This window comes from Crocodylus siamensis, chromosome 1, assembly GCF_052110815.1.
Source record: "Crocodylus siamensis isolate JL-2025a chromosome 1, ASM5211081v1, whole genome shotgun sequence".
NCBI classification, from domain to species: Eukaryota; Metazoa; Chordata; order Crocodylia; family Crocodylidae; genus Crocodylus; species Crocodylus siamensis.
In genome coordinates this window covers 340,906,567-340,926,189 of record NC_143395.1, presented here as the reverse complement: position 1 = coordinate 340,926,189, position 19,623 = coordinate 340,906,567, and the positions used below count along the sequence as shown (strand labels likewise).

Here is a 19,623-nt window from a genome sequence, read left to right as displayed (position 1 = left end):
CATGTCACCTTATCTGAAAAAAAATACAAACACTGTGTTTCAGAAACATTTAGGTCAGACTTTGCAAGAAGACACATGAGATTCTAGCCTTAGCACAGAAAAACTGTCTGTCTACAGAGGAAAATTAGGACACTTGCATCTAGTTAGAAGGACTAAGTAATGCAGTAGGATAGACTATGAAGTGGTTACAGGTCTCCGGAAAATTAGATATCCCAAAACTCACGTGACTTCCATTTTAGGATCTTGCAAAATGGAAGAGTCGCCGAAAAAGTTTCACTTCAGATTTGCAAAAGAAAAAGGAAGAAAGAGAAGAAATTGAAAGGAAAACCTCTGAGGTTTCTGTAAGAAATACCAAATCATTGAAAGAAATGCAGCGAGACAGGTAATGTGTCCAACTGGGGTTTCGTATGTATTATTTAAGTGTGGGCTTTTTTGTTTCCTACTATAAAGTAGTTTTAATTAGCATTAAAATTATGCTGGCATATGAAGTGGAATTAATTTAGTACATTTGGCGGGGAGTTTGGGGGGTGTTGTTTGATTAAATGTTTCCTTTGCTCAGATGTGACTTATTTGTCTAGATTTTTGCATTACATAAATAACTGAATGGCAGGTGTGACTTAGTTGTGGGCAACTTATAGAGGATATTAAATCTGGCTAGTGATGTACCATGCAATTTAGAAAGTGAAACTAGGTATTAATAAGTTTATCTGTTTTTATCAAATTTGCATTTATATTAACAGTATTTGGTTTAAAATTAGCCTAGCCAGGCTAGAATGAATAAGTTGGTCAGTCATGCTGTTTTAGTACCTGGACTAGTTTAATAGGATTGGGTATTTTTCTTTACTTTAATACTGTAGTTGTAATTTTCTACTAGTTGTAGACATGTATTTACATGATGAGTAAATATATGCCAGGTACTTGTTATATCACAAAATAGCAGAACTATGGGCTCTCCAACTTTCTCAGTGCAATTGCTATGTGAATCCATTTGCTATTTATAGAATGGGTGAAATGCAAATAGTTTTATCTCACTCTTCAGAGGGAAAGAAAGTAAATACAGTTAGTGCAACACTATTTGCCCTATAGGTGATGGTAGTTTTATAAATACATTCTCTCATCTATTTTAAATGAATGGCTGTGTATAGCTGCTGCATACATCTAGACAGCAAATGAAAAGGACCCTTATTGAACACATTCTGAGTTTCAGTGCTTTTTTTTGTCTCCCAAGATAAAAAAATATATTTTATTCAGTATCAGCATAGATGTTAATTGTACTTGATGGCCAATATCTCCACAATTTTAAAAATGGTTTTCTAAAGCACTATTGTTGTGCTAGTGAGCTTTTTACACCACATGGAAACATTTAATTATAAAACAAACAAAAAACAAAACCACTGAAGTTCAGCTTCAGGATCGACAAACACCATGTTCACTATAAATTAGTTAAGCATTTTGGTACAGTATTTAATAAGACAATAGTCTTCAGGTGGCAGTCTTCCACCCTTCCAAACTAAGTACATTTCCCTGTCTTAACTTCCTTTGAGGAAACGTAGTTATTACAGTTTTCCAAAAATTTTAACTGGATTGCTTGGAGAGAGACCAGTTTTGGCAGCAGAGCCAGCTGATAACATTAGAATTTGTAGGATTATTGGCCATTTTAATATGTGAAAAATTTTATTTAACTTTGGAGAGAGAGCAGGATTCATTTTAATTTACCTACTGCTTTTTTTTCTTGCCTCAAGCATTTAGTAGCTGAAAGACTTCTTTAAAACCCACCTGTTCACCAGGTCACTCTTTTGGTATTTTAATGAGCCCTGTCTCCTCAGGGAGAAGAGAGATCACGAAACCTACGGTGACAACCAGCCAACAACTGAACGCAAGTGGATTTATTCATCATATGATGATGTGTTTAGCGAAGAAAAACCATCTTCCAGACCCTCAGTAGCAAAAGATTACTTAGTTGAAAAAGATACCACTGATGGCTTTAAGAACAATGAAAAACCTTTAGCTGTACCATCTAGCACAGAGAATTTGCAGAAGTGGGAGAGCTATGCAACAGGTGAAACGCAAATTCCATCTAAAAGCCTGTCCGAAAAACAGAGCTCAGCTCCTTTGTCTACTCTCCATTCAGTGAATGCACAAACTGGGTCAGCTCGGGTTTCAGCTTCTCTACCCAGAAGTTACCAGAAAACTGATACCTCTAGGTTAACATCTGTGGTTACACCAAGACCTTTCGGCATCCACACACGAGGAATCTCATCACTTCCTAGATCATTTACGGTAAAAATATCCTTTTTCTTAATATATATGAATGTTATAATCTTAAGTCACCAAACAGTACTTTTAACATCATAATTAATTACCTTCCAAATTACCTGTGATTGCATTACACAGGGTATATTAATAATGGAGCAGATAATTTTGTTGCAATGCTCAAACATTTACTGATGCATATTTTAAATGATCACTTGTTGACTGTACTGGTACTTTGATCAGACTGTGTGAATAGTAATATCTTTTTGTAAAGTTTCCTGCCAGAAATTTTTTTTAAAATATGTTACAGTTTTCTGGAGCTTTTTCTTTGCATCAGATAATTGCTAATAAATCAGGACAGCATCTTATGTGGTGTAAATGCAACTTGATAGAACAGTGAGATTTTTTTCCTTTGTATTAAAACACAACATGGAAAATCAGATTTTGCATAGATTTTTCATAGCTTTTTCAAAAGCCCTTAATTTCTCCAATTTTGCATCTGGTAAATAGGTAAGCTTTTGAAAGCATATGGTTTGATTGTGTCACTCTTGAATTCAAACCTGGATTATTTAGTTTCCTATAGGCCTCTTGCTTTCTGTTAAGGCAAGGATTAAGTGGTATTGAATGGAATGACTAAAAAGGTAAATGAAGAGAAGGAAGAAAGGTCAAAGTGCTTTTTTTTTTTTTTTTTGGTTAAACTTTTTGGATTATTGAAATACTCAGTTTGTGGCTTGTGGATTTTTAAGAATTGCTTTTCTATAATAACATTTTAATTCTAGATGGACGATGCCCAGAAGTATAATGGAGAAGTAGATAGAGCCAAGACAGCTCCAGCTTTGTTCACCAGCAATTCATTTTCACAACCAGAAACAAGACAACCTCTTTCTACCACTGCATGGAAAAGTGGTGTTGAAGATGCAGAGGAAGAGGAGGAGGAAGGTATTAAAAGAACACATGTGCCTATTTCAGTAGCCTCTGCTGCATCCCAGGACCAGGATGCTGGAAGCCATGGTCTTAAATCACAGTATTATACTTCTCCTGACTCTCTTACAGTTGCACCCTCTGCAGAAAGAAGAAGCCTGCCAGAGCCTGAGGTTTCAAGGTCACAGGTGAGTTTGAAAAGTATATAATTACTTGCAGTAATCTAGTAGACCTAGGGCAGTGTGAACAAAGATTATTATTAAAACCTTAGGCCAATATTCTCCAGTAATAAGAGCTGCTCAGAGAAACAACTTAGCCCATTTCATCTAGCCTCTTTTTTCAGATAGTACAGGGAAAAATAGTATTTGCTCTTTTGGTGACTACAACACTTAAAACTCTCTGCTCTGAGCGTCACTGCATTTCTAATTCAAGTACAAAGTGAATCTGATGTTCAGTTCAACATTTCCCAGGTTTCAGTTTTTGTGCCCATCATTTGCAGCAGCAAATTATCTTATCTCTTGAGTACAGTCACGTGAGTGACCCAAATTGCACTAGCCTTTATTTGTGCCCTCAAACTGCAGGAGGCAAAATAATACAGGCGTTAAAAAATCTGCCCCTTTTTAATGTACCCAGCATCACAGTTGCATCTCTGCTCCCCATTCCCACTCTCCCCAAATTGGCCTGAATCAGTGCTTTTTAAAACTAGTTCTCCAACTAGGTTTTAGTTTAACAACTGTTTTCACTAATTACTCTTAAACTAAATCACATCCTCACTAATTGTCTGATGCAAAATTTTCCAACTTTTGTTCAGAAATTGGATCTAGTGCTCTTTATAGAGCTTTGAGGACTATAAGGTACTGTATTCATGAAGCTGTTGACTGTTGCTGTCTCCTGTCAGTTTCAGGTTTCAAATGTAAATTGAATACTAATAGCTTCAGCTGTCAGTAGCATCCTGCAGTTGATGTCGCTAAACCTCAAAGATCATGCTGCAAGTTGCATTCTCCAAATTTTTTACATTTCTCTAAATGCTAATTATGTCTACTGCTGAAGCAAAAAAACCTGAATGCTGATCATGAAGTCACTCCATATTATTCTTCTTCTTCTTGTTTTAATATTGTTTTGTAAGTGTCAGCCTGTTTGGACAGTAGCTTGTTTTTCTTTAATCAAATTTTTCTTGAGAGAGCAGGATTTTGGGGTGTTTTTTTCAGTTTACAGATTTTTACTACTGCTTTTGGCCTGGCAGCTCTAAACTGCCTGCCTGCTCATCATAATTAATTTATTTAATTGTTGTTTCCAAAGACTTGGTTGTTACAAATAGGAGGAGATTATGATAATTTAAATAATAATAATACAAGGGTAAGTAGAGCTGTTGCTGTTAAATTTGGTAGGATATGTATTAAATTAGATATATAGGGACTTCATGTGCCCATTTTTGCTTTAGAAGCAAAAATTTTAGATTCAGGTTTCATTTCTGTTCACTGCAGTGATAAAAAGACTAAGCCTAGCTACTGTTTGGTTATCAGGCACACGGCTGTTTTATACAGCATGCATCAAACAAGATGTAGCTGAGGTAGAAAATCCTTTTCTACTTAATCTGCTGGTAAATCATTTCATGGCCAGGTGAGAAACTGATAGTCAAGTAAACGCTAAAGCGGTAATGTTGAGTTTGTAGACCAATATAATCTTTGGAGAGAACCTGTCAAAGCAGCAAGGTGAAATTCAGTGAATGGAATTGGACTCTCCTGTCAGGTGGAGTGAGAGTAAAGGTCCATTCGTAGTTGGGGAAGGTAAAAAGATCTCATTTATTTTCTTTTAAGGAACAGCTTAATGGCCTAAATCTTACTTCAGATATTATTCTTTGCTGAACTTTAAGTATAGTAGTAAAATTTCAATATATGGTAATACCATATTTTCTCACTTACTACCCACACCTTTTTCCTACCCTCCTCTCCCTACAAATTGGTGTGTATTTTAAGCAAAGAAGCTGATCTTCTGACCAAGATAGAAACGTCTTGCTTTGATTTCTACTCCACAGTGCAGCAACTCATGCATTACTGGTCAGGCAGCTGATGGCCTCAGTAGACTTAATAGCTTATTGCTCCTCACCCCAGAAGAGTTAACAATCATCTCTCCTTTTTAATGATCTTGATATTCCACTAATCAAATTAAACTTTTTAGGGTGATTTTGCTGTTTGCCAGCTTCTTCTGTTCTCTCCCTTTCTATTTTACAACCTCAGAGATTCTTTAGCTTTTTCAAAATCATAGATCCCACCTATGGAGACTAGTCTTCAGCAGTAGCTAATTTTTCAGCGTTAGTTGAGCAGGAAAGTGAGGGTGAGTTAGCTGCTGACTAGGCTCTATCTCTACTCTGCGTCTATAACTCGGGGGTAAAAAAATCTTTCTCCTCCCCACCCTTTCATTTTGTCTTTCATAAAAAAGGAACACGTTATTTTCTGGGGCTTGTATGTGAAAAAATATGGAATTTTGACTTAATACAGTCAGTTATAACTAAGGAAAAGTAAGAACCTATTTATGGGCCAATGGCTGTAATAGCTAAGTAAATTGCACACTGGTTCAATAAACTGTAAACGTCTGAGTTTTGCCAAAAATGTTTCTTTCTTAACAGAGAGATGCAGTTTTTTCATCTGTGTCCTCTAGTCTGGCTATTATAACATCCTCTCTTCTGATTGGTAATTGTCTTCAGACTCGTGATCCAAAGAGTTGACTTAAGTTTTTTGAATGCTTCCACATATTGCCATTGGAGCTGGTGTCTGTGCCTATTTCCTGCTTCTCTTTGCTTGTTAAACTCTAGGACATTCCCCTTTACTAACTTAGAGTACCTTTGCTTACTTAATTTGGTTTGATATTACAATTAGATGTTGAAGTGTTAGGTAAATGAAAGGGGAGAATAAGAAACGAGGGTAACCATATTTGTAACCATATGAATAGAAATTTATTCCGATAATTATGCAGATAGTGGTAATCTATTAAGCTAAAAATGGCCCACACTGCCACAACATGTGGTTTAGTAACAGAATATTGTTTTGGGGAAATGTATCCATTGTGACAATTTCCAACAGAAAAAGGCTAAATGAATCATTTCAATTTTTCCCATTATGACAAAAACATTAGTGTTTTTATTTGGATCAGGGAAAAACTATTAATTAGGCTTTTCATTATGTTAAACTAAATCTCATATCATTGAATACTTGAGACTGTTCTGATAATAAACTAAATAGTCTTACCTTATCAAAACAGAAGGCTTAGGTAAGTTCAAATTGAATTTTTTCAATATTTTTGTTTTGCAGGGAACTTTAGCTTTTTGTTCTGACTTGTAACAATTTTTGAAGTATCAGTTCCCCATGGAATGGACTGTCTGGCTTCCAGCCAGGTCTAGGAATTGCTTTATAATCTAAAACCACCATGTCTAAGAACAGCCCATTGACTTTGTGGAACTCTGTGTGGAGACACTGGTCCAAGTTTAATGCATCCAATTTCATAACAGTGCACTCATAAATATAGATTAAATGAGTTACAATTATCCAGCTTTTTCAAATTCCCACTATACAGTCTCATGAGGCAGTGAGCACCCCAAGTATACTAGAATATGTGTAAGGACTTACTAGGGTTTTTTCCTCTTCAGATGTTACAATTTGTGCTCCTTGGGGGGATGAAGTTTATAAAAACAACTGCCCATTTTTTTAAATTGAGACCATAATGTCTTTCCAATTCCTATAGAATCTTACCAGAGAATTTTGCCCTGAGGAACCTGCTATGATGAATGTAATAATAAACAAACTATACACGACTGCAGGAAACAATATACATTTTAAATTACTCGCCTAAATAACAAACAAGCAAACAAACTAGCTAGCATGATCTACAAGGAAAACCATTTTAAAGTCAATTAATAGATAATTAAAGTATACATTGTGAGTAGCCTCACTTATTTAGTGGATAAACTTTCCCTCATGTTAATGCCTGTGACACCAGATACTGCAGTGTCATGTTTTATTTTTCAGGACCAGTACAGTGAAATGAGGATCAGTATAAACCAGAGACCTGGTAAGAGCCACAACTTTGGGTTTACAACAAATTGGAATAATTCTGGGGTCTTTGTGCAATCAGTTGAAAAAGGTAAATTCATATTTAATCCTCTTAGAGACTTTGTTCCTATTGTTAATGCACTGAGACTTTCAAATAAAGGCATTTTACTTGTAAGAATTGATGGAAATATTCCTAAGAATTCAGAAGGGGGTGGAAAAGAAAACGGGGAACACTTATTTGATTGTTAAAGGCTAAATATTGTACAGTTCCTTTGTATAAGTATCACTTAACTTATTTAATATTAAGTGTGTTCTGAAACAATTGTATATCCATAGCATAAGGTTTTGTGATGCCTGATGCAGTTTCATGTTCTGGAAGATAAAGACATATTGTTCTTTTCTCCTATATTTTTAAAGGTGTTAGTTCCTACTGTGTATAAACCCAGGTGCACAGGAAAGATTATTGTTACCAGGCATATATTTTGTTTCAGGTTTGCCTGCCTCCACTGTATTGAACATTGGAAACTATTACTTTTGAAAAGCAACTGCAACCTCTAAATTCTTCGACTGAAATTTTAATTTTTTTATGAACAGAGGTAGTAAAAATCAAGTGGAGGTTGCATTCAGAATCAGAATAAACAGTAGACAGTAACTAAAGCTCCGTTTCCTTTAGATATGTATTACTGTCAAAGATTAAGATTCTGATATCTCCTGTTGGGGATGACATTTCCTTTTTATATTTCTGAGTTTTTAGTGTAGTTTGTTTTAAAGAGCAAACTATATTTTAATGAATTGTTAATTAAAAAGAATAATTGTTCAGAAAATATCTTTTATATAGTATATGTTGTTTTTCAGTAAAATTCACTCCAAGTTTTGCTATGTTCATTTTTACACCTGATGGTTTAGTGCACAATTAAAAAAAAAAACCGAGGAAAGGAGAAACTGTTGCAATATAGCTTTCATTAAACTCTTTTTTCACAGCAAGAAAAATGATTAATTGCCAACTTATGTATTGACTTTAAAGTGAAAACCAGGACTGTGTTTACATCGGCTGGGCCCTTCTAGATAAACAGAATCAAACAGTGAATAACCCCTTTATCCAAGAGTAATTTAAAATTGTTCTCATTGTCACTAGGCCTCTCTTTTTATGCCAGTTACTCTGGGCAAAGATCTCTCTCCGTGCTGCCTATTGTAAATCAAAATAAGAGTAACATTACAGTAATGCTGGTTAATGTTTATAGGATTGTAGTGCGCAAAGGTCCCTGTCAACCCTGATTTTGGGCTCTGCCGTGCAGGGAAGGGTGACTGTTTGGTCATGGCTATCTCAGTTTATACTTTGTCCTCACCATGAATAACATGTCAAAGTACAAAGGAAATGATAGTAACTTTTTTTTTTTTTTTTAACTGAACTGTGCCTAATACTCTCACATACATGGTGTGCTTAATGCTGCCTTTAAAGCTAACCAGTGTTCCATCACTGTGAGGTAGCTACATAAATAGTTCAAAAATAAGGGCAGCACTTGAAATGCCAGAGCGTGCTTTCACTTTTTTTCTGCTCATTTCTTAGTGCTTGCTTCATATTTAAAAGAACGTTGACATTTTAGCAAACCATCTTAACTATGTTGTTTTCCTTAAAATATTTTCAGTGCCTTTCATTCTTGGTTTTTACAGTGATTTATATGCTTCATGTATCTTTTTATTTTAAATGCTCTGATGACAAAAAAACATTGTGCCAAAGCAGCATGCCCCTGATATTTGTTCCCTTCAAAAGATTTTTAAAAGTTGAAGTGCATATTTGACCAGAGTCCGGTTAACACCCATAAAATAAACCAGGGTTGCAGTTATTTTTTGTAACAATTTCTACACCTTCTACTAAATAAACAAAGAAAAAGCCTGAGAAAATATTAAGTGACCTAGCCAGTTTCCCCACTGCCCTGTAATTCTCCACACCATGTCCCTCTTCTCCCTTGCCCATTTACAACCAGTATTTGAGATGACATGAGTGACCTAAGGGTACACGTGACTGAAATATACCAGGTGTAGCCATATAGGGCTGTCGTCTTTGCAAACCAAATTTGACCCACTTTCTTTGCACTTTTTTTCTGATGTGAAGCTAACCAAGCACTGCAATTTGTTCTATTGCAATAATATCCAAATGGGCTAAAGAAACACTTCTGTGGAAAATAGGAATAGAAAAAGTAAAGATTTACATTTTTAGCAGAAAAATGTTTTTTGCTTCTAGTGGAAATTTTGAAAAATACCATAACTCACTTGCTTTAATTATGATCTAAAATTAAATCCGATGCAGTAGCAGGAAAAAATTCAGTTAATTCAAGTGCTTATTTAGTTGTATGTGTATAGATATAATCTAGAGACTCTAGCAGTTGCCATTCATTCATTCGTATAGTGATTTTTGTATGTTTTGTTCCTTGTAGCTTATGCTTTCTTAGTCTTACTTGATAATTTGAACTTCTTCTCTCATAGTCAATTGTTGAGTTTCAACTTGTTATAAAGTAGTTGAGTTTCAGTATGCCTCTCACTTTGAACATTAGCTTTGACTTAGTTTAGTCAGCTTTCTGAGCTTATGGGGGAAGAATCTTCTAAAGTGACATTTCAGTGCATGACCAAAATTATTTGTTAAGGAGTATTAGAAATATGGAAATATAAGTATTTACACCTTCAGCTGAGTCTGAGATCTTTCCAGTTACACACATTATGTTTAAAAATGTATTACACATGGCATTATTTCAGTTGTGAAAAAAATAAAATACAGCATGCTTCCGGGATAGCACAACATTTTATTGGACATGATACTGCACAGTTATTTTACAACCCAAAGACACTGGATTTTGAAAGTAATTTTAATTAATCTTGTATTGCATGAACAGTAGCTAGAAAGACATGGATTCATCTATATTTTTACATTCCTATACCTTCTTCTGCCTAGTCTTTATTCCATTATGTTGTACATATAACATGCAGCAAAAGCTTGGATTTACAGTGGTGATGTGTTTTGGTTTTGATTGTTTTGGTGAGGATCTACCAGAGGCCCTTTGAGTCCTCAAATTTTAAAGAATAGTCGAATGAATGGAATATTAAATTTCTTAACCAGCATTTAATTCAGGAAGAAAAGAGAAAATGTTCCATTTTATTCATTCCTGTACCCCAGCATTTTAAGATGCTGGGAAATTTCTGTTCTTTTAATCATTCTGCTGCTCACTCTGTCACCCCTTGGAAGTTAGTGCCCAGGGCTGGTGCTCCACTTCCTTAGGTTTTGTGTCTGCTATGTAGTGTGATCTCTACTCCCAGGTAGTCTGGCTTTTGATCATGTCCTGTCTACCTCCTCTCCTTGTTCTGCATCAAAGGGAGATGCATGAAGGGGGAAGCTGCTTTTGAGGTACTCTTCACCATTAACCCTCCTGCTCCTCCTTCCCTCCCCCACCGACACTAAGTACAGGTGGTCAAAAAACCTGAGGCTGAATTGATTCATCTTCATAGTCTAAGCTGCAGAGATTGAACTGATAAGCAAGTGATCAGACATTTACTTTTGATTCCAGAAATACAGACACATGCCTACAGTGGTGCAGGCCAGAAGCTGGGAGGTGTTAAAGCAGACAGCTTTGGCCAAGGCTAGCCTACCCACCCTGCAATGGGTGGTTTGTGGGGGAGGTGCAAAGCACCCTGAGATGCTGAGGGACTGTGAATGAACTTGAATGAGGAGGGGATCTGGGACAGAAGTTCAATAAAGTAACTTAACCTAAATCAGTTAAGCCTGATGATACATCCATCCAGGTTTATCTTAAACTGGTTGAAATCTGCCAGTTTGAAAACAGCTTATGTGCACTATACTTCTGTTGTGTTTCAGATTTTAACAGGTTTCCAATCACTTATGCTGGTTTACATGTAATTTCTGTCCTTAGCCCATGTAAGTCTTGAATCTTCTGTCTCTGACAGCCACAGTGTCTTCACTACTGTATTTCTGGGTTTGGTGTATGTGAACAGGGGTGGGTAGTATGTTGTGCTTGAGAGCAGCCCTCTCCAGGAGTCCTGCAACATAGGACTCATAATGTACCCATAATTCCTTGATTTCCAGTGGTGTCACATTTTAAATGCCATCTAAACTGTTATTTGGAGGCCCTGGCTCTTATTTGTAAAATCTTTGTAGGGATATCATAAAAAGTGGAGATGAGTACTACATGAACAAAGTCATCTACTCTTGCCTGTACAGGACTTTCTTACAGTATTTTCTAATGTTGCATACAGTCTGTTTCTAAAAGTCCTGAGTACTGCTTGTACCACTTCCTTTCAGAGACTCTTTTATGATCCAACAGAACTCCTACTTAATTTTTTTCCTTATCTACAGCTTTTACTTTCCTTTCTTTAACTTCATCTCACTGCCTTTTAAGTTTCATGCCTCTGATCTGTCAGGTTTCCCTCCAGTAGTATCCACTCTCTTCAGGTATAATCCATGGAATCCTTCTGCAAGGAAAATAACTTTTTAGCATCTCTTCCCCCACCACTGAATTGAAAGGAATTCAACTTAAGTCCATATCCTGCTTGCCCCTTAATCTGGTGCTTTAGAGCGTCTCATAAATTCATCTCCTTTCTGGTGGTTTCTAAAATTATACATACTGTATACCAGGTTGGTAGAATTCAAGTTCAACCTAGACTAAAAGTAGAGCTTGGTTGAGCTATTGAACTTGCCAGTAATTTAAAGAACCCAGAAAAATTTAACTTGGAATACAGCCCAGCAGTATCTTAACTAAGCTCAGCCCTGGTTAATTCTGAAATAACACAAATTGCATTTCAGTAAGGCAGTAGGCAAAATGACATTCACTTCAGGTGCACCCAGAAATCCAGAATGCTAGCAGGGTACAAACTACAAACAAACACAACATAAATGCATTTTTAGCAGATACCAGGGTGCTTGCATTGCCTTGCCTTCAAGATCAGACTTGTCAAGCAAGAGGCCACAAAAATCTCAAAATAAACAAGTAAGTCACGGGTATGAATATGTAAATCTGAAAGGCTCAGGCTTCCTCTGTGATTCCTGCAGATGTTTTAATAGAAAAGAAGACATTATTCCAACATTAACCAAGATACCCAGCACTAAATGGACCAGAAAGCCCAGTGCACGGTAGTAATTCTTCCAAGCTTACTTAACTCTCCAGCTATAGTGAATATTGATTTCAGGAAACAAAATGATTGACTATTTTTTCATTTGTGACAGTGACAAAAATGATCTGAGTGGGTTTTTTTCCTCCCCAACTTCTGGTATGTTAGGTAGCCCTGCAGATCTTTGCCAACTGCATGTAGATGATGAAATCATTGCTGTCAACGGCACAAAGGTTTCACACATGGACCCTTCTGAGGGGGAAGAAGCCATTGCTAATGCGCTAGAAACTGGAAACCTGGTCATGGATGTTAGACGATATGGAAAGAATGGTGAGTTGTTTCACAGGGCAACTACAGTATGCTTAGTAAGGTGAAGATGCTTTGTCTTTGAGCTCAATGCATGTGTTGCAGAGTCCCATAATCCTTGCTTTAAGTGTTTTGTTAGCGTGGCTGCTTCATAATAACACAGCTTGGTATCCTTCTTTTTTGGTTTACTTTTTAACCATTTATACTGCAGCAGTTTTCACTGGTAAGTCTACTGATCTTAATTTAGTGACGATACACAATTAGGCACTGGCGTAATTTTTGATGGAATGCAAAGCTACAGGTGTGTCCTAGGATTGTTTCTTAGGTGTGTAAGGAGACTATATAAAGGGATAGAAAATGTCCTTTCTTGCCACCTTAGTTGCCAGCATGTGTGAAGGCGGTTGTTTGTTCAGATTGGATAAACCACCCCTATCTTTCCTGACAGGTTTTGGAGACAGCAGCTTTGCCCCCATCTTTCCCTTTCGGTATAACACTCCACCTACATTCCCCTCTGAACAGTGGGGAAAGGAGCAGGAAATATATATGATGTACAGTGGAGCAGAACCTAGTATGTTACTTCTGAGATGTGATTTGTCTCATTCAAAGGAGGACTGTGGGAGTTAGCCTTTCAGGCCAGGTGTAGACATTACACTTTTACTTGTCTAAGTGATTGGAAGCTGGTTTATACCTGTAACAGAACAGAAGTTTGGCACGCAAAACCAGTCTATACCCATAACAAGACAGAAGTTTGGCAAACATAGACTGATTTAAAAATGGCAGAACCCAGTCTAATATTTTCCCCCATCCTTTCCAAGGGTGAATATGTGTTCTGTTTGGTACTTACCTGAACTATGCCGCCTACAGAAAACTGTGCAGCTTTGATCAATTCCACCTTGAAATTTTTCAGTATCTGTACTTAGTTTTAGGGTTAAAAATTCCTTCCTGGCTATGGTACCATCATTCTGGCTCTGCATGAAGCACTAATCCATGCATCCTTCCTGGTTTGAAGGAGATCTGGCAAAGCCTCGAAGTTTCCTGTTGGCTTGGCCCTAACACATTTTGAGAGTCAGACAAGGAATTTCCAGTGACCACATATGTCTCATATCAGTGATCTTTTTACTTGCGCTACTACAGCTTGAGTGTCATTTGGTGGGGCAGGAAAATATAGAATAGGATATTAAAACAAAAAAACCCCCAACCAAAATGCTTGGTAAAACTTGTCCAGAACCTTTGGTAGATAATGCGTGACAGGCCCCAAGAAAAATCAAAAGCAGCGGACCCTGGAAGCTTCTGGTATTGAACTTGATTTGGTTCTGGATTGAAGGGTGGCTGCAACTCTTGTATGAGATTAATGTTAAGGTAAGGTTAGCTTTCCCTTCAATCATGTTTCATTTGGCTTGTATAATCCTTTCTTGAATCAATAATAACTTCCTAGTTTATTGGAACAGGGACTAGTATTTGCCTTTCCTACTTGTATACAGTTAAATTTGTGACCTATCATTGAAAACCCAGTCCCTGGGCCTTATTAGCTGCATAATATAGTCAAATTCAATGTGGATTATAGCAAATAATCAATGGGGACAAATTTGATTTATCATGCCCCTGGAAAAATATGACGATTAGTGTCCCTGGAGCTCTGTATGTATTTAGAACCCTGCTTTCTGTCCAGGTTGGCTTGATAATAGTCAAGATGAGTTAGATTTAGCAATGAAGTTTTTTGTGGAAAAATTGCTTTTAATGAACAATAATAAATACATATCTTGATTTATGTAATATATCTAAGTAAACTTGCTAATATCTTTTGAGCCCTGCTTTTGACTAACTGGCTTATTGGGGAAGGCGGTCTGCTTATAAAAAGTCTAAGCTTTTCCTGTCTTTTACAAAGTCTACCTAATTCAGCTTTCTTCTTTTCCTCCTCTCTTTCTCCATTGTGTATGTGTATGTTTCCTTGTTATTGTCTGATTTGAATGTGTTTTCACTAACTCTTGTTCTTTACTTTGGCATCTCTGTCCACATTCATTTCTTGATCTCCACATGCCAATCAGATTGGGGAAAAGACCAGCCTTCCCTGCCAAATGTAAGGCATAAAATCCTCAATCTCACCAGTCTGGCTGCCAACATTGTAGGTACATCTGAAAATAAATGGATTGATGCAACTTCTGGAGATCATTTTCCCACCACCTCTTCAGATATATCAACAAAAACAGACTTCAACAGCAGTCTTCAAAATTCTGTAAGTTGCTTGTAGTTTTGTTTCGTTGTGTATCTTTTGCAGAATTGTGGAATGTTGGGAGAAGAAATTGACGGACAAGTTTTAAGATCTTAAGGAGAAAAACAGTAAATCTAGCAATGAACAAGATTTTTCAATTGGCTTTTTAATTAGTCTCTGTTTTAATGCATCATTTCCTGTGTAAATGTCTAACTTTTATTTTATGTACAAAGCTGGTATAACTGTTTACACAGAGTTTTAGAATGACAAGGCAGCAGCATCTTTCTGGTAGCAATTTAGTAAGCAGTTGGCTTCCATATGAATATGCAAAGAACTCCTACTACATTAAAATGACATTAGCCTGGATGTAATTGAAGAATCTCCAGAATAAGCAGCACAAAGAAACCTCATTTTGGCCACTTTGTGGAAGGGAACGCTCTTTACTGATGCACTGAAAGCTCTTGCGCTAGATGACACTTTCCACTTGGGATAAGAGTGGGTTGATGGCATGATGGAGTGTTGGTCCACTCCTTCTCTCCTCCATTAACATAATTTAGAGCTTCTACTATCTGGCCAGGTTAGTAAAGGAACAGGAATCTAGTTTGACTCCACTTTGTCCAAAAGGACTACAAGTAGAGGGACCCCACCTCCATAGTATTTAGATTACATTTTCTTTTCTAAATGACACTGCTTCTTTTCGCCTGAGCCTGGAGCTTTTTAAGTAGGTGTGTGTGGTGGAGAGAACTTAGGTTTTGTCATCTTGTTTCTGGGAGTAATGGAATTGGTCTAGCTTAGAAAAAAGCAGTACTCATCTTTAAAAACAAAAAACAAAAAAACTTTTTGCCATTTTTATCTTAAGTTGCTACGGTATGCATAATATTCTCTTTCAGCTTCACTGTCAAAAGGATAGGGAAGCAAAGAAACTATGAATACTGTGATGATGTTTCTTAATAAATTAAGAGAAAAAATATTTTTAAGAGTGACTGCTGTATTTCCATGAATAGGGAATCAATAAATGTTAAAATGTATACAGGCTTTGACAAGGACATTTGTTCTGAATATAAGCCTTAGAACATTACTTCTTTAAAAATGGCTACTGCAGGTATTTAATAGTAATGCATGTGATACTCTTCCAAGAAATGTAAAGTTTATGCTTTTAATTTACTTAAACTCTCCCCTTTATCCCCACCTCATGGATTCAAATAGTTACCATTTTGGCTTATAACTTTTTTCTAAACTAAATTTAACTGTTTCTTTCAGGCCATCGGCTAATGATGGGCATTAATTCTAGCAAATGCCTGTAGTCTATATCCAAAATATATTAGAGAAAATTTGTTACAAGTTACTCATAAGTTATAGGAACTGTCTGGCATACTTAACTTTGTGCAATTCCTGTGAGAAAAAATGGTGATTGTGACTGATAAATTAAAATGAAACCATGGAATTATATTTAAATCATTTTTTCTTTTTGTAGGATACTGGAGCCAAAGTGATAAATGGGATGCAAGCAGACTTGTGTTCTAATGAGCAAAAAGGTAAACTACTGTTTTTTGTCAGCTAAATTTGTAAGTTAATTGTAAAGGAGAGAAGAGAGAATACAGCTATTGTACCTATACATGTTAGTGGAATACTGGAGGCTGCAAGTCTAGCACGCGAGTCTGATTGCACTCAAAATAGGCAGGGTTGCGCTACAGCAGAGGTTCACAAACTTTTTCTTTATTACTTACCTCCTTCAGATGTATCAGCTGCATGCATATACCTACCAGCATACCTTTTATATTTTAACCCATTAAATGCCAATTATTATAATAAAAAATTAAATCTGCAGTTACACAATTTTTCCTGTGTTCCTAGTGATGTCTTGCATACCACAGTTTGGGAACCTCTGTATTACAGGGAATGCTTGGTAGTTGAACAAGAGTGGCTGTAGCTTCACTGGTTTTGGCTTCGCTTCACATTCCAAGAAAGAACCCTCCCCCCCCCCCCCCCCGGTTACTACTCGCTTTAGGACAGGGTTTTCACCTTCCTCAAACACTGGGCACTAGCTACAGCCAAGGCTGGGGATTTTGACTGGGATGTACCAGTGCTCACGCTGACATTTAAACTTTGAGATTCCTAGCTAGAAAGCTTGCCCTTCTGCTGAGAGGCAGACCTAGTGCCATATTTGAAGTCAGGAAGGAACTGTACCCCATTGTCAGGTTGGTACAGACTGTAGCGGTTTTTGCCTTCTTGATGGGAGGGGCCCTCTTTAGATCTGTTGATCATATTTTAACAATCCTTGCAGTAGCAGAATATTAGCCACTATTGGCCCCTTGCCTTGCCTGTGACAGCTTAGGGTGTTATGCCATGTGATTTGTGTCAGGGTTGGCTGTCATTTTACTAATAGCTTAGATAATTAATTCGTATAGGATGGCTTGGATAGATATGATCCTGCCTCTAGTGGAGGGGTTGAACTAGATGACCTCTGAATGTCTCTATGATTCTTTGATTTTAAACAAAGCCCTAACAAGAACCTGGCTGGTTATAGACTTCCTGTGCTGTTGGTATTAAAGAAGGGAAACAAAGCAAGAGACAGAAAATAACTCCACATAGTGCAGATTAAAGCAGTTTTGTATCAGTCTTTCCATGGATTTTGAGTGTCAGTGCTTTCTCTGCCCTTCAGGCACTAGAGGGATAAGAAGAAGAGAATCTAGCTCTATGGGTGACTCCCCACATGCAGGAGTATATGTCTATAGACACAAATAGCAGAGGCACAGATTTGTGCTGCTGCTTTGTGCCCCATTGCACGCCCCTGCAGTATTACCTGGTGTCCCGGTACAGCAGGGGTGCAGATCTGGCAGCATGGAGCCTGGCTGGCAGCCAGAGCATTGCTCTGGATGGCTAGTCCTCCACTTGTTCCAGACCATGCTACTGACACATGCTCTGTGCTGGTTTTTTCCCTGGAGATTTTGTTTTTTGTTTTGTTTTGGGGGTTTTTGCTACTGGATTTGTGGCACCACAAACCTCACACCCTTGAATGTGGGGACTCGCCTTATGTGTTCAGGGTTTTTTTCTCCCATTATAACTCAAGTATGATGACTTTTGTAATACCTCAGCTGCATAGTATGGGCTTCATGTAACAAGTCCTAATGAAGTTATTAATAAAGGTACTCTTTGGGGGTAGAGTAAGGGAAAACAACCACTTAGGTCTCCTAATGAATATCTAATTCTCTAATGGAAACTGCTTACTTAACTATATCTTATAATAGCTTGCCTGATGATTTATATATGAGCCCTGAAGTGAAAGCACTTGTGAATGGGAAAGTATATGCACTGGCTAAAGCCATCCCATTGTATTATGACTAAGGGTCATAGAGGAGGAGGAGAAGAGAAGTCAAAATTCGAATTTTAGAGTGATTGTAATCCTAAACATGGGCTGTAAAAGAGTACCAAACCTGGGATTTCAGATAAAGCAAACCATATTGCCAGTTCTCCAGTTCTCCCACACAAAGTGGGTCATCTGTGCTGTTATGTAGATGGATTCTGCTTATACTAAGTACTAATCTCTATGTGGTATAACCTACTAAAAAATGTACATTAGTTATTACAAAAGATTAGCATTTTTTCCATCTTTTTTTCTAAGTGATATTTTTACAGATTGAAAAAGTCTGCTAACTGTCATTTGTTATCCAGTGGTGATAGTCAGTTTTAAAAAAAAAAAAAAAAAAAAGTAAGCACCATATTGACTTGTGTTCTTTGTATTTTTCAAATAGAATCTGAATCTATTTCTTTGAAAAACTTAAAAAGACGATCACAATTTTTTGAACAAGGTAAAACAAAAAGCTAACGTTTCATGTACTTTCATGAAATTGTTCCCACTGTACATTCTTTCTAACAAGTCTCTGGTGCTGGGTACTATGTCTTTTCAGCATTGTTTGTTGCTACCATGACAAAGGAACATAATTCATTTCCATTCTTTCTCTAGGGTCGTCAGGTTATTCTTACAATTCATGGGTCTACCTTTGTGGTAATGGGTCTTTGTGTGTTTTGTATATCTAAACCTTTTTAAAACCTCTGATGCAAAGTTCAAACCACTTTTTTTTCATCCACTGGGTAACAGAAGGGGTCATGTTCTTTGTTTAGGTTTGCAACTACCTACAAAACAGGATAATAAACATTCCAGCACATATTTCATGAAATGTTCAGAGCTATCGATAACATTGCTCATTTCAACCTAAATTGCAGTTTGTTCAGAGTCCCTGCTTTCTACAACCAGATTGATATAATGTACCATTCTACTGCCATTCTACAGTAGATAACAGTACTAAATCCAAAGTAAACCTAGCATAAATTCTGAAATGAATTTAATGGTGTTTTGTTTTTGCCTTTTACAGGCAAAATATATGGCTCTTGTTTATAGTTTTGTAGGGTTGCTTTTTTGTGTGCTCTGCATGTCACATCTCATATCTTCACTAATACTCTAACATTCTGTCTTTTTAAGACTTTTTTGAATGTCAGTATTTTGCTGCAGCCTATGTGGGTGAAATTCTAGGCCTGTGGAGGAATTCTGTCATTGATACTAGTGGAGCCAGGATTTCATCCTGAATGTGTGGAGTTTTTTAAAGTGACTTTTTTGAAGTGGCACAACGCATTTCTGCGTTCTGTGTTATGTTGGTAGTCATTTCTAAATGTCTGCTCTACATATTTTTAGTGTAATGAAGATGTTGAAATATTTTTATATATGTTCCTTAATGAAAATATTTTAAGACCCGGTCTTAATCTTGTTTTTGTATA

The 19,623-nt window shown here is 36.9% G+C and overlaps 1 protein-coding gene across 6 annotated transcripts in view; it reads left to right on the top strand.

Moving 5' to 3' along the window:
* Positions 1–19,623, top strand: part of LMO7 (LIM domain 7) — a 197,447-nt gene that overhangs the window by 154,177 nt on the left and 23,647 nt on the right. For 4 of the 6 annotated variants that reach the window (XM_090024170.1, XM_090024136.1, XM_090024153.1 and 1 more), the window contains 8 exons: positions 240–382; positions 1,827–2,280; positions 3,033–3,362; positions 7,197–7,311; positions 12,504–12,665; positions 14,687–14,874; positions 16,325–16,385; positions 18,603–18,659. In XM_090024170.1, coding sequence (XP_089880296.1) covers positions 240–382; positions 1,827–2,280; positions 3,033–3,362; positions 7,197–7,311; positions 12,504–12,665; positions 14,687–14,874; positions 16,325–16,385; positions 18,603–18,659 — 1,510 coding nt within the window. The remainder of the gene's footprint in view (positions 1–239; positions 383–1,826; positions 2,281–3,032; positions 3,363–7,196; positions 7,312–12,503; positions 12,666–14,686; positions 14,875–16,324; positions 16,386–18,602; positions 18,660–19,623) is intronic. The other 2 variants (XM_090024179.1, XM_090024144.1) reach the window with 2 other exon arrangements.